This window comes from Rhinolophus hipposideros (assembly GCF_964194185.1).
Source record: "Rhinolophus hipposideros genome assembly, chromosome: 6".
NCBI lineage: Eukaryota > Metazoa > Chordata > Mammalia > Chiroptera > Rhinolophidae > Rhinolophus > Rhinolophus hipposideros.
In genome coordinates, this window is record NC_138052.1 from 82908252 (window position 1) to 82922666 (window position 14415).

At 47.7% G+C, this 14415-nt stretch overlaps 1 protein-coding gene across 1 annotated transcript in view; it reads right to left on the reverse strand.

Moving 5' to 3' along the window:
* Window positions 1-13114, reverse strand: part of MARCHF4 (membrane associated ring-CH-type finger 4) — a 96034-nt gene extending 82920 nt beyond the window's left edge. The window contains exon 1 of the mRNA XM_081051157.1: window positions 12573-13114. Coding sequence (XP_080907283.1) covers window positions 12573-13094 — 522 coding nt within the window. The 5' untranslated portion in view covers window positions 13095-13114. The remainder of the gene's footprint in view (window positions 1-12572) is intronic.
* Window positions 13115-14415: the final 1301 nt, after the last annotated feature.

A 14415-nucleotide genomic window follows, 5' to 3' on the forward strand; every position in this document is an offset into this window, starting at 1 on the left:
CGGCACAATGGCCAGCACTGTTTCTGCTGCTGCCGACTAACTCTGTGTGCATGCTTTAGATCCCATGCTGGAGAAACTTGCCTGTGACTCGACACTTTTCACTGCTCAGGGGTCACTCTCAAAGCACTTAGCACACAGTACTTAGACCTAGAGAAACGTACGAGGCTTGTTTTCTCATCCTCCTTGGATAGACAGGGAAGGAGAGGCCAGAAAGAGAGCTACTGTGTATCAGGAGCCCCATTCGTGCTCAGAATGGAGTAAGTGCTGTTTACTTCAAGTCGCACAATTCTATGAAGCGTTTCTTTTTATTTGCTCCATGTTACAAATAGAAGACACTGTAGTTCAGAGACTTTAATTGATTTGCCCAATGCCACACAGTTAGGAAGTGCCAGAGCCTGGATTCTAACCCAAATTTTTCTAACCCCCAAACCCATGCTCTCTTGCCTATACTTGGAATTCCCAATTTTTCCAAGGATGAGAACACCCCTCCCATTTAATTTATTTGTATTTTAAACTTTTCATTTTGTAATAATTTCAGATCCATTAAAAACATTTTAGAAATAGCACAGAGTTCCCATAAACCCTTTACTTACCTTCCCCCAAGGATAACGTCTTATGGAACTGTAGTACAGTGACCAACACCAGGAACTTCACATCGATATGACACTAGTAACTAACTTACACACCTTATCCTAATGTCCCCAACTGTCTCACTGATGTCCTTTGTCTGGTCCAGAATCCAGTCCAGATCAGACCTTGTTATTTAATTGTCACATCTCTTTAGACTCCTCCAATCTGGGATATTTCTCCCACTGTTCTTCATCTTTCATGACCTTGACACTTTGGGAAAGTACTGGCCAGTTGTTTTGTAGGATGTCCCTCAATTTTGATCCCTTTTAATGTTTCTAGTTTCACAAACCCTCAAGTGACAATAGTTGTACTTTAAATATCTATTGATTGAGAAAACCATACTTACTGACAAGACCCTACACTAAAGGGAAGGAGGCTCTTGATTCTGTTCATTGCAATGGTTCCACATGTATTTGAAAAATAGTACGTAGATCTGTGACATAATGTGTATTTAGTTTCACTTATTTCTGTGATACCTTGGCAGCTTCTCCTAAGGTTAGCAGCTCATGGTCATACACACATGGATGCAGAAATTCTCAAAGAAAGTTTGAAGACAATAGAGAGCTGGCGAGGTCAGATAACAACCTCAAGAGTTAATGTTGGTTGCATGTTTGCAAATGTATTGTATATTTGCATTCCACACTCTACCAAGAGCTTTGCACGCATTACATCATTGGAGCCTACAACAACGTCTGAGACAGATACTCTTCCTGTCATTCCCATTCTTTAGTGGGAGAGATGAGAAGTCTGAGTCTGTGAGTGACTTACCCAGTGTCACACATCTAATGCACAGCAACACTGGGATTTGGAAGCAGTTCCACTTGGCTAGGAAGGCCCCATGTTCTTATTTACTCTGCTAATTTTCTCCAAAAACATCTCGGAGTCTCTGCTTCCATTGTTCCTATGCCTGGAACAGTCTTCATTTCCCATTTTCCAAATTCTTTCCCTGATTTCCATTTTTAAGGCCAGTTCAAAGTCCATTCTCCTTGGGAGACTTATTCCATCAATAGATAGAGGAGTGGGGTCTACACCAGCTCCAAGTAATGCTCTATGATATGGCATAAAAGAGGGCAACAGAACAAGGAGAGCCTTGGATATTCCTGAGTACAAGCCCTTCCTCTTACAAATGAGGAAACGGTAACAAAACTACTATTTATTGAGGCTTCCTCTGGGTCAGGTAGTGTTCTAATGCTTGGCATGTGTAATCTCATTTAACCCTCATAATAAGCCTAAGAGGGAGGTACTAATACTGTTGAGAGAGACGCTTATAGAGCTCACCCATACCTGGATTTGCTCTCTTTCCAGGCACCCAGGAGGATGGCACTCCCCACACCCATTGCTATTAAGCAGAGCGACTTTTTTAGATCCAGCCAGAGAGGTGTAGGCCAAAGTGATGTCATTCCTGAGCTGAAACAGCACTTCATTGTTTGTATTCAGTGAGCTGTGAGGGAGTGAGCTGTGTACCATCTGGTGTCCTGCTCCGGAACGCTGGGGCTTCCCCAGGGAGCACCCTGATTGGACTTCGCTCAAGAGTACCTCTAAACATAATTCAGGAATGGGAATTAAAGATTATTTTAGCCAGGGAAATTAACATTAGCAGAGCAACGGTGAAACTCCCAAATTTCAGTATCCTCACACAAGTCAAGTTTGCATCTCCCTCATGGTACAGTCCCACGTGGGTTAGACTTTTCCATCTTGTGGCTATCCCATCTGAAACTTACAGGCTTCAGACCACTGAGGCAGGGTCTCTTCCTTCCCCTACCCAGAGGGACATATGTCACTTCCATGTCACAGGGTCCTATGCCCTCCCAGCCAAGTCTTCCCACCTCCTCTAGTACCCACACCCCTATTCCTTGTTGTCTGGGAAGCTCCGGTCTGGTGGGGGCATTTCTTCTCCCCATTTAGCTGCCTCCTCACACTGCTGTCTCATACAGTGTTCCTACCTACCTCAGAATTGCCAAACTGAACTGAAAATGCAGACTCCGGGGCACCATCCTAAAAAATGGCCTGCAACTCTGCATTTTCCCTCTTCCTGGGCATTTCTTGAGACCCACAAATGTTTCCAAACTACTCTAATGTGCAGCCCAGTTCAGAGTTACCCAAAACTTCAGTCACTTACACTTTTCAACATATTCATGTACCATCTATACTATTATTTTCTTTATACTTAACAAATGTCTCTAAATCTCTCCCAGTTTTCCTTCAATAGGTTTATTTATAAAGGAGATTTTTTTGTTTATGGTCACTACCATAAATAAAAAATTGGTATCATTTACCAAAGAAAGAATAGACACGCTGTGGTACATTCCTACCACAGAATAGTATTATTCAGTGCTAACAAGAAATGTGCTATTGAGCCACGGAAAGACATGGAGGAACTCTAAAGGCATATTACTAAGGGAAAAGCCAATCTGAAAAGGTTACATACTATAGGATTCCAACTATATGACAGTCTGGAAAAGACCAGGAGTTCCAGGTGGGAGCAGAAGGAGGAATGGGTAGATTTTTAATGCAGTGAAACTACTCTGTATGACACTATGATGGTAGATCCACAGCATTATCCTGTGTCAAAACCCTTAGAATATACAACACCGAGAGCGAACCCCAATGGAAACTACCGTGTTTCCCCCAAAATCAGACTTAACCGGAAAAAGAAGCCCTAGCATGATTTTTCGGGATGACATCCCCTGAACATAAGCCCCAATGCATCTTTTGGAGCAAAAATTAATATAAAGCCTGGTCTTATTTTCAGGAAACACAGTATGGACTTTGGGTAATAACGTGTCAATTTTGGTTCATCCATTGTAGCAAACACACCATTCTGTTGCAGAGTGTTGATGTTTGGGGAGAGAGAGGGTGGTGGGAGGAGCACAGGTGAGTATATGGGACCTCTGCAGTTTCACTCAGTTTTGCTTCAAATTTAAAATTGCTTTAAAAAATAAAGTCTATTAATTAAAAACAAAGAATAGGCACACACAAACAAAACAAGATGAACAAATTCTAGTTAGATATTATTGTGTATCCAAAGGCTCTGAGCCGGAGGCCTCTTTGTTTACAAAGGAGATTGACTAGCATTAGAAAGGTTTTAAAGACAAGTTATCACTCCAGTGATGTTTTTTTTTTTTTATCCTGGACATAATCATAAAGCATGAAAGCAAACTAGAAAGAAAACAATGGAAAGAGAACACTTGCAGATCAACGTTATTTCATATTGTGTCTATCTGGGGTACCTATCCCAAGCCAGGCTTTCAGAAACACTAGTCTAGGGACTGCCCTGGATGAAAACAGCTTGCTGTCATCCCCCGTGGGGCGGTGTTTTCTGCCACTTCCTCTACATGCTCCTTGGGATGCATGGTCTGCTCTTGCGCTCTAGGGACCCGGAGCCCAGGAAAGTGTCTTTCTGCATAGCTCCTGCCAGGCAGAGAACGCTGCTTAATCAAGGTCTGTCAAGAGCACGGTGGGGATGGAGATGGATCAAGACAACTGTATTGGGAATGGGGTACCCAGGCAGGAGAAGACAGAGGTTCAGCTGAGTCATGCAGCACTGAGGCAAAAGTCTGCCCAACAGAGACCCTGCATCTCAACCTGCATCCCTGGTGTCAGGCACAAAAACAGCGGGGGGCTTACTGCCCTCAACGCACAGCCTTTGTGCCAGTGTCTGATCTTTTAAGGCTCTAGTAAGAGAGGGTAGTAGGAAAGGCAGCCGTGTTACCTGGGGGCCCCACTCCAGGTCTCTGAGCCACACTGACAAAATGGGGTAAATATTGTTCCCACTGAATGAACAGCTGCTGTGTGCCTGGAACTTTAATAGAGCATGCCCACGCCCTTGCAACAAGTGTTCAAGCTCAGTATTTTATTCCTGTTTTATAAACAATGAAATTTAGGTCCAGGCTGGTTAAATACGTTGCCCAAGATCACCTAGCTGGGAAGGGTCCGAATTGGGATTTAAATCCATGTCTTTCTGACTTCAAAGCCTCTGTTCTTCCCACTATTCTGCAATAGAATGAGAGAAGTTCTCCTGGCCAAGTGGTCTCCAGCCAGAACAGCGGTCACTGTGATTACTAGGACGAGAGCCATCAGTACTTGTCATCACAGAATAAGAAAATGAGGCTTCACGGGTGGAAGGGGTCTCAAGGAACCCTCCATATCCCTTTTGCTTGGCATTTCACTTTATACACACCGTGTACATGTACACACACACACACACAAATACACCTTCCACCATATCTACACCGGGGACCTAAAGTACAGCACTCTTAGTCTGGAATGAACACGTGCCAGGAGGGAGGGCAAAAGATCAACATTAGTAGTTCGGAAACACTGAGCCCCTACCATATCCAGAGCCCTCTGCTAGCCACTGGGGTGGCTTCAAGACGCTTCTTTTGGAGAAACTGATGTTGATTCTCTTCAACCACATCCAGAATAAGCTTTCCATAAAGAAGGAAACTAATTTGATGTATCCTCCTCAACATCTCTGAGCATGGGCCCTGGAGGAATTTTCATGAGAGCAAGGAGCTGGGTCAAAGACTGGGGTCTCCCTCGTGTGCTTGGACAGAGTCCATATTTGCAGACCCTTTTTTTTTATGATTTGCATCTACCTGCAACTCAAATTGTAACTTACTCAATTTTTCCTGTTTTGTTATCAGGCAGGCAGTCCCATGTGCACCCCATGTTTTACTTTTAGCATATGCAGAAGGAAGTATCACATGTGTACTAAATGTAACATGCACACGTAGATTCTAACTTCCCTGTGATACATCTCAGAGGGGGATGGTATACAGCTCAGGCCACACACCATTCACTTGCCAGCTCCCTTACATCCGGGCTCAATTCCAACTTGGCTTCCTTCCCAGCAAACAAGAAGCAGCTCGCTCATTCCCACACTCCTTCGAGTATACCCTCCCCCTGGAAACTACTCTCCCTCCCCCAACTCACAGGCCACAGCTGGGCTTCTCCAACATACCAGCTGGGAAAGAGAGAGAGAAGGGGAGGGAGGAAGGCAGGGAGGGAGGGACGGAGAAAGTGGTGGGGGGTAGGGGATCTCTCCTTTCTTCTCCCAGGCTCTTTAGCAATGCATATTTCACTCCTGCCCTATCACCTTTATTAAGTAACTCTCTGTATGGGGTACTCAGCTGGAAGCCACACCCAATCCATCAGACAACCCACCACAAGCAGATTCAAACTGGCAAGTGCAGGAGCACTGCTCCAAAGTGCACACTGTGTAGCGGGTGTGCAGATCACTGAAGTGAGACTCACTCCACAACTGCCCAGACACCACATGTCTCCCCTCCTCCAATCCCTCATTCTGTCTGTGGAAGTGAGATAGATGCATTCGGTGTTTTATTTGTGTGTTTGCATGTGCATGTGTGTACACGTAAATAATAGCTAAATCTGGAAAATAGCCAGGGACCCGATGGTGCGGTCAGAACATCCTTACGTCATCTCCCGATAATCAGAGAACCCTGAGAGAGGAAAGGGTCCTTGGAATTTCTAGGTTAAATAAGACCAGGACTGGCTGAAGTAGGAACTGAAAAACTATGGTGGAAAAACTGGGATGGGAAAGTAAAAATAGCCCAGTCATGACCCTGGGGGTGGGGTGACTGGGCTTCCCCTTTTCTGAGAGAATTCAGCATCCTTAATGCGTGATGATATCTGTTGTCTATCGTTCATGAAGTGTTTGCTCTCCTACTGTGCTATGTGCATGGTGTCAATTCATTATTGCAGCAATCACGTGATTGCCAAAAACTCAGGTTTTCTACGAACACAGGACAGAGGCTATTCTTTGTGACTTTTGCTGAAGACACATTTGCCCGTGCCACGTGCCGTATACATTGAGACCAGATCCTGGGATGAGATGACCCTTTGAATCAGAAAGGGGTGCAGGCTCATTCTGTTTCTGATTATATTAAAATCTCTCTGGACCCCCAAGCAATCTCATTGTAATAATTTTCTAGAGAAGGTTGTTTCTAGAACATTCCAAGTGGAGGGAACAGCAGGTTCAAAGGTCTAAGTGTGAACAAGCTTAGCACGTGTGACAAAGAGAAGAAAGGACAGGAAGAGGGAGAGGGACGGGGTGTGAATAAATGCTTCAAGAGCCAACCTGGCTCTGTGCTGGAAAGCTGATACACACTCTCCTCCTTTCAGCCATTCATTCAGGTTGGACAGGGGTCAAGGATCCATGAGAGTGTGGGGCGAAAGCCCAGTCAGCAACACTCCACTCTCCATTCTAGCTGCACTAGTTCGCTTCGAGGGACAGCGAGCCATGATGGGTAAGCTGAGGCCTCTGAAGCTCAGAAGGGGTCTTGAGGTTCATTAGTCCCAGTTAGCCATTTGTGTCCCATTCTAAAGCAGACTATACTATCTTGGGATGGGTTGGAGAGAAAGTGCTATCTAATATCAAAAGCCAAGTTGGCTTCTCTGGAGATTCTATCACTGGCCGAGGCATTGCCCTGTTTGACCACAGAGCAGATGGGCGCCTGCTGCTGCACAGCACACTTTCAGCATTGGATATCAGCAAATATGTTTTTCCCTCGTAGCCTATTCTCCCCAGTTCCCCTACCTGTGGAGCTGCACATTAGATAAACTCTAGAGGCTCATTCATTCCACAAATACTTATAGAGCATGAAGCAGGTGCCAGGCACTGGATTGAGAGCTGATGACCCAATGATGAGCAAATACACACATGGCTGCTTCCAGGGATCTTATAGGCCCTTTGTAGGGCCTCCTTTAGACCCAGACAAGAGGGTCCCGTACTGTAGGGGGCCCCACTCTAGCCCTTCCTCAGCTGCAACCTTCCCATAGGGTGAAGAGTGTACAGGGTCAAGGAGTCACGCCCCTTTTCTAGAACATGCTCCAATGACCTAAGACCCTGGAATTCCTGCCTATTCAGCCATGAGCCTGCTCCCAGAACCTTCAAGGTTCTTTTCTTCAAGTTCAAAGGGAGAGGGACAAGAGGCAGCTTTTTGGGGGTGGTATGAACAGAGCTTGGACAAGCCAGCTGGAGTCTCCACACACGTGTGTGTCCAAGACTCATCATCATGAAGGATGGAGCCAGCAGTGGAAAGAGAATCAGAGCAGCCTGTAGACTAAGGGCCAGATATCCCCGTTTGGATGGCCCAGAATTCGGAGGACTCTAACAGTTCCAATTTCAAACCTGTCTTCCAGGATGTTTTGAAGGTGTAGTTGTCAGGATAGAAGGATAAAATTGTGTTTTGTTTAATAGTTTGCTAGCTGGATTCATTATTTTTAAATATCTTAGCCTATGGTATGTGAGCCTCCGTCTATATTCTTGCCCAAGGGGTCCATGAATGTTAGGGATGGGGTCTAGTCTTTGTGGAGACAGATATTAATTAAATGATCATACAAAGAAATGGAAAACTGAACCACAGTGCTAAGAAAAATAATATACCATTTGGGTCTCTTCTAAAATGCTCTACTTGATCTCCATTCCTAGGGTTCTCACTGCATATTGGGGTCTCCAGGTCCCCTTGAGCCCTCCAAAGCTCTTCTCTTCCTCTCCACGAATCCAAAACATCGAGTAAAATATTATATGCTATTCTTGCCCCTTCTGAACCCAAAGCTCCAGGGAAACGAACCCCAGGAAGAATAAGACAGAGAGACCAAGCCTGTTCATCTCTTCCAGACTCATTTCCTGCTTTCCATTAGGTCCAAAACAGGTGCCCCCACCACCACCACCACAGCCGTGGTGGATTTCACCTTCGTGCCCACCTCCAGATGGTCCACAGCTGACCCCACCTGGGAGGTGGTTTCACCTCTTTGTCAAGGTATCCGCGCATCTCAAATCTCTTCTCCTTCCAGCTGTCTAAACTCAGCCTGTCTCTTTCGTCTCACTTGCTCTTCAGCAGCAACAGAGAAGCTTTCTCTGACTAATTGGAGAAAAGGTAGCAAAGTTTCCCGCTTGTCTCTCTGAATCGGCCCCCCGCACGCTACTCACTTTTAAACATGCATCCCTTTCTTGTACCCCGATATTACTGCAATTCACCTGCGACTCCCTGTCTGTGTTCTTGATCTCTATCAGCCTCTGTGATGTCTGGGTTAGATTGGGAAACTCCCAGGGGGCAGGGCCACACCGGCCCTGTGTGTCCAGACCCTGCTCAGCAGAGCTGCAGGCACTGGTAGGCACTGAATGAAGACTTCTGATGCTGCAGACAGAGGGGCAGCAGTCTGCGTCTAGAGTACCGTGCGTGCACAGGGAACAACCTACCACCACCGCCAGACCACAATCACAGCAATCCTCCTGCCAGCCCGGCAGCCAGGCACATTTTTCCTCCTAAGTGTGTGTGTGTGGGGGGGACATTCTCTTGCTTCTAAGACAACGACAAGTACAACCATGACACCACACTGTGACAGGGCTGCTTTAACTGTGTTGACTGATCTGATGCTCAGAATGACCTTTTGAAGTGGGGACTATCATTATCATCCCAGTTCTACAAAGGAGGAACCCAAGGCACAGAGAGGCTGTGCAACTTGTTCAGGCCTCAATCTCGGGCCATCTGGCTGCAGAGGCCTCAGCTTACCCACCGTGGCCCGCTGTCCCTCAGAGCGCACTGGTGCAGCTAGAAATGGAGAGTGGAGTGTTGCTGACTGGGCTTTTGCCCCACACTCTCATGGATCCTTGACCCCTGTCCAACCTGAATGACTATCTGAGAGGGGGAGACTGTGTGCTCGGTCAGCTTTCCAGCACAGAGCCAGGTTGGCTCTCCAAGCATTTGCTCACACCCCGTCCCTCTCCCTCTTCCTGTCCTCTCTTTTCTTTCTCAAATGTGCTAAGCTTGTTCACACTTAGGCCTTTGAACCTGCTGTTCCCTCCACCTGGAATGCTCTTCCCCCAGACCTGTGCATGGCTGGGTCCTTCTCATCATTTCGGTGTCAGCTCAGATGGCACATTCTTAAGCAAATGAGTTAGCCAAGAACGAAAGGGAGGTCTTGGGAAAGATGCAGCTACGTTAGATACAGTGCTCATGGACAGCCGTCCTCTTTCACTTTCCTCCCAGCACTCAACCCCACTGATATCATTTTCTCTGCTAGTTTATTAGTCTATTTCAGCCTCTCCTCTAGACTGTCAGATTCAGGGGAGCAGGGATCTCACCTGCTTTGTTCACTCCTGGATACTCAGTGCCTGGAGCAGCTTCTGGCACACTGTAGATGCCCAACACATATTTGCTAAATGCGTGCATGAAGGAATGCAAGCGAAGGCTTTTATAGATATGTGGCGCTAACTGGATGCTTCAGTTTCCCCTCAGCACATACATTATAAGCCCCTGGCAGGAAGAGACCACATCTTTGTTGTTGGCAGTCTTTTAGCCCCTGGACCAGTGGCAAATGACTGGGGAGCTGTTCGGTTCCTTTGTTTGGGCAGGGAAAAATCCAAGACACTCAGCCCTTGAGATTAGACTTTCTACACTCCTTTCAGGGCCACGTGTGGACAACTGCTGGACAGCTTTCTCCCTGAACAGAAACTAAGATACTGAAACCTCAGATTCTCTCCCCCACACCTCTGCCCCTCTTTCCGTCTCTAGAAAGTTTTCCCTGTCTCCTTCCCTTTTGTCTCCTTTCCTCCTTTCCTGAAATGCTGTGGAGAAAAATGAGCAAAAGTGAGAAAATGTGTTCCCCACATCTAACCCACGTTACTCTTGTTACTTCTATAACCCAGTCTCATTAGAATTTCCTGGCTCCTACACAGATAAAGCAAACCCCCAAATATAACCATCATATGCAGGAAGTGCTTGATTTGATCCAGTCCTAGTGCCGACATGATAGCCTATTTCTCCCACATAATAATAGAGCCCATTTCTTTATTGGTGTTAGCTTTTTTTTTAATTCAGGGCTTTATTATGACACTTCACAAAATTAAGGAACAAGAAAGGAAAGCTCCTAACCTCCGACCAAACGCTGTATCACAGGAGGGTGTTTCACACCCTTCCTAAGGATCTCATTCTTTTCCTTTTTTCCAACAAAATACTGCTTTTCCATGATCAAAATATATACCATTGTATATTAACCCCTTTCAAGGCATTCTCATGTTCGGTATCTCCTGGATCCTGCCAACACATATAAGGAAAGGAAAGGGGACAGAAAAGATGTCTCCAATGCACAGTAGTTGGAAAAGGGGCCCAGAGGCATGATGCGATTTGAAGTTCACACAGCAGAAATACCATCCAGAATGAACAGGCTCCTGTTCTCTACAGACAAGGGTGCTCTTGCCAGAAGCCACACTCCCAGCAGGCCCTGTGACATGCAGGCCTGAGCCAGCCCATAGGGGAGAAGGAAAATAGTTTCAGAAGTTCAGAAGCTAAACGATTCCTCCTTTTGGAACAGAGGAGGCTCCTGATTGGGCAAGATGCTGACCAGGCACACCTCAAAGTGAGGCATCACTCTTGCTCTCAGCCAAGCCACTCCACCTTGTGTCTCTGTTGGAGGCCCAGCACCAGAAGTAAAGAGAAGGGCTGAAAGAAGGGCACTGAGCAAGAACCCTGGACCTTCTCGCCTAACAGGAGTCTTCAACTCTGGGCAGTACTTCATCTGGGACTTCAGGCAATCCTCATCACAAGAGGGAGGAATCCTCAGCCTCTCAGAGACATTTATTCACACTGAGATCTCCATCATACCCCCCCCCATAATGCCCAGGCGGTGGCCCCAGTCGTCATCTGTACCTGAAGTGCTTTCCCCATGCGGAGCAGAGATAAAATGAATGGTAATGTCAGCTAAGCCTGCCTCTCACAGAGCAAGCCCTCAACAAGAACCAGGGCCACCCAGGAACACCAGCATGGCATCCTGATGAACTGCCACTTGTTAAAGGAGCACCCGGAAGTCTTTCCTCCACTTCTGGGAAACCAGTAAAGAAGTGGCTGATGTGACCACATAAGCCTGGCTAGGGTACAATGGAAGGTTCTTTCTCCGGCATCACTAACTAGATCAGATTTTTCAGGTGAATCTTTCCTACTTGGAAGTCTGTGGAAAGTGCTTCCATAATGTATGACCCTAGAGGAATGAGCACATGCTGTCCATCATTGCAGACACTAGATTGGAAGTGGAGCTGGAAGGGGTTGGGTGAGTATGTCTGTGAAAGTCTGAATAAATGGGGTAGGGGGAACTCTCAGACTTGGGAAGATTGTGGTCCTCCCGAGGATGAGGTACTTGCCATCCCCTATTCTGGATATGGAGAGTTAAAGAGACATTCTAACTTGATGTGCTGCAGGCCTAAGAAGGGGAATAGATATCACAAGATTCCCTATTAGCTTCTCTGTATCCCTTAAACTCACTCTCATCCCACCTAGGTAGGTAGATGATTTCAACCTAGGAAAAACTTGAATCTGCCAAGAAATGTCTTAGCAAACTGTAGTCTTCTTGGACCTGGAATCCCTTTCTACTTCCTCTGCAGTGCCTAAAACACTGTGAGGATGCAATATAATAAGGGAGGGGAGTCTCAAAGTGAAAGACCAGGCTCAGGCTTGTTGGGTTTCAGTCTATGAGAACAGGGTAAGAGGACAAGATCTCTGCACACTTTCAGAGAGTGAAGAAATCTGAATCTAGGACTGAAGGTGGGCTGGGGAAAATGTCACTAACAGCAAATCAGATGAAAGTACATCTTGGCAACAAGCATGGGAATACCACCAAATTTCTTCATTTCATTACTTCTGAGCTCTGGATCTTCGATTCTGAGGACACTTATGGAATTGTTGCATGGAACTGAAGATACTAGCATTGGAAGGAAAATGCGAAAACTGAGATAAAACTGAGCCACCCACCAGAAACCAGACACCTCTTGGCTAAAGCACAAGAAGCACCATTGTGGAACCCTTAAAACTTATAGTCCTCACATGAGAGACAACATATGGGTGCCCCAGGGCAAGTAGGCAAGTAGCAACCTGCAAGCTCTAGCAATACCACGAGGAAGCAGGAAAAGGGGAAAATGGTCTCACCTGTTCTGGCCCCTGGAAGCAGATGCGGCAGAGTGGGGTCCTCATGCCACTGTCCAGGCTGCTGCCCAATGAGTAGCGATCCTCAGCCTTCCCCTTACAGAAGTCATCTGAGGAGGCACTGCTGAGCAGCGAGGCAGGTGGCTCTGTGGCTGGGCCACCCCAGTCATCGTCCACAGAAGAAGGAGGCAAAGGTGGTGGAGGTGGCAGAGGAGGGGTCTCCCTTCCAACCCCTTCTCCAGGGCCCCTCCAGCCTGCCCACCCCCCGGCACCCAGAGCCGGAAGGGTGTTGTTGTTGGCTGTCAAACCAAGGGGCTGGGGGTCACCGTGCATGGGCTGGGGCGCTGGAGGGGGGCGCCGCAGGAGGAAGAGCTTCAGGTCATTGAAGAGCATACGGCAGCGGCACTTGAGGGGACCCCGGTGGTGCAACATCTGGGGAGCTGGGGTACACAGTCCACAGCCGGACCAGGCACGGCAGTAGCAGCAGCAGCACCACCAAAGCAGCCAGCTCAGGGGCATCAGCATGTGCCCAGTGGAAGCAGAGAGCCCGGGAGGGACAGCTGTAGTCTTTGCAGAAGAAGACAGGATGGTGTTGGGGGGTTCCAGAGCGTATCTGTGTTATGGGGGGAGGCTGCCTTCTCACTGGCTCCTCTTAGACTCCCTCCAAGCAGCAAATAAATTGCCCCAGGACTGAGAACCACAAGTCACTGATTCTGAACTTCACCTGGAAAGCCCAACAAAAGAAAAGGTTTTCTTGCCCTCCACCCCCACTCCTAGCCCAACCCTGGGCTGTGCTCGGAATGCCTCCTTTCTGCCTTTGACCTGGGGGCACCAGTAGGGGCAGGAGAATTTTTTAAATGTTGAGGATGGACTGTTAGGGCCTTGAGATGAAGGTCTAATTGTTAGAAAGTTCCCCTGAAGAGGATTATTGGGTTGCTCTCAAATTACTAGGCAGGGGGAAATCTCTTTTTCTTTTATAGGAAGGGGTGGGGAAGATTATAAATCAAATTTGGAGTGGGCTGGGCTGGGCTTAGAGCAAACTAGCTCAGTGAAGAATTGAGGACTGCAAGTACAAAAGAGAAAAGATTGTTTTCCTCAAGTAGCAAGAGATTGGTTGGGGTGGGGGGAAGGTAAGGTGGTGTGTAGAAGAGGCTGTGAGAAGTTTTAATTCTCCTGGGCAGAAAACTGGGGCAATTAAGCCCCCAGAAGCACCAGAGTTGCTTTTAAGAGAGCAGTAGGATGGAAGGAAGGGATTGCAGGTGAAATTGGGCAAGGGGCTTGTGCTTTGCCTCTGCAGCCAAAGGGCTACACAGAAGAGGGGAAAGCCAATTAGGTGAATAAGGTGGGGAAATAAGGGACTAGGGAGGAGGAAAGAAAGGGGAATAAAGAAGCTATTTTAACCCTTGCAGAGCCGCCTCCTTCCTGAGCATTAAGATCCTGGCTAGAGGAAGGGTGTGTGTGTATGGGCAGGGGGTGGGGGGAGGAGGCAGTGGAGCACAGAGAAGGAGCACAGAAGAGGGGAGTGTAGGAAGGGACGGGGGAGAGAGAAGTTACATAGTATCAGCCCCCAGCCCAGCCCTGCGGCAGTCTGTATATCCGCGGCCCCCTCCCCTTGGCTCCATCAAAGGTCTCTTCGGGCGAGGGGCGAGGGCCGGGAGAAGGGCAGTCCCGGGCGGGTGAGTGACCTCGCGTTCTCCTCCTCTTGCACCGCTGGGATGCAGTTGCCCTCCTCTTCGGGCTCGGGGTCTGCCCGCGGCCGCCGGCGCTGCTGTGGAGGCGGTGGCGACTGCCGGTCTGCGTCCGGGTGTCTCCGGGGCGGGGGCTGCTCCGGCTCGTCCTCTGGCTG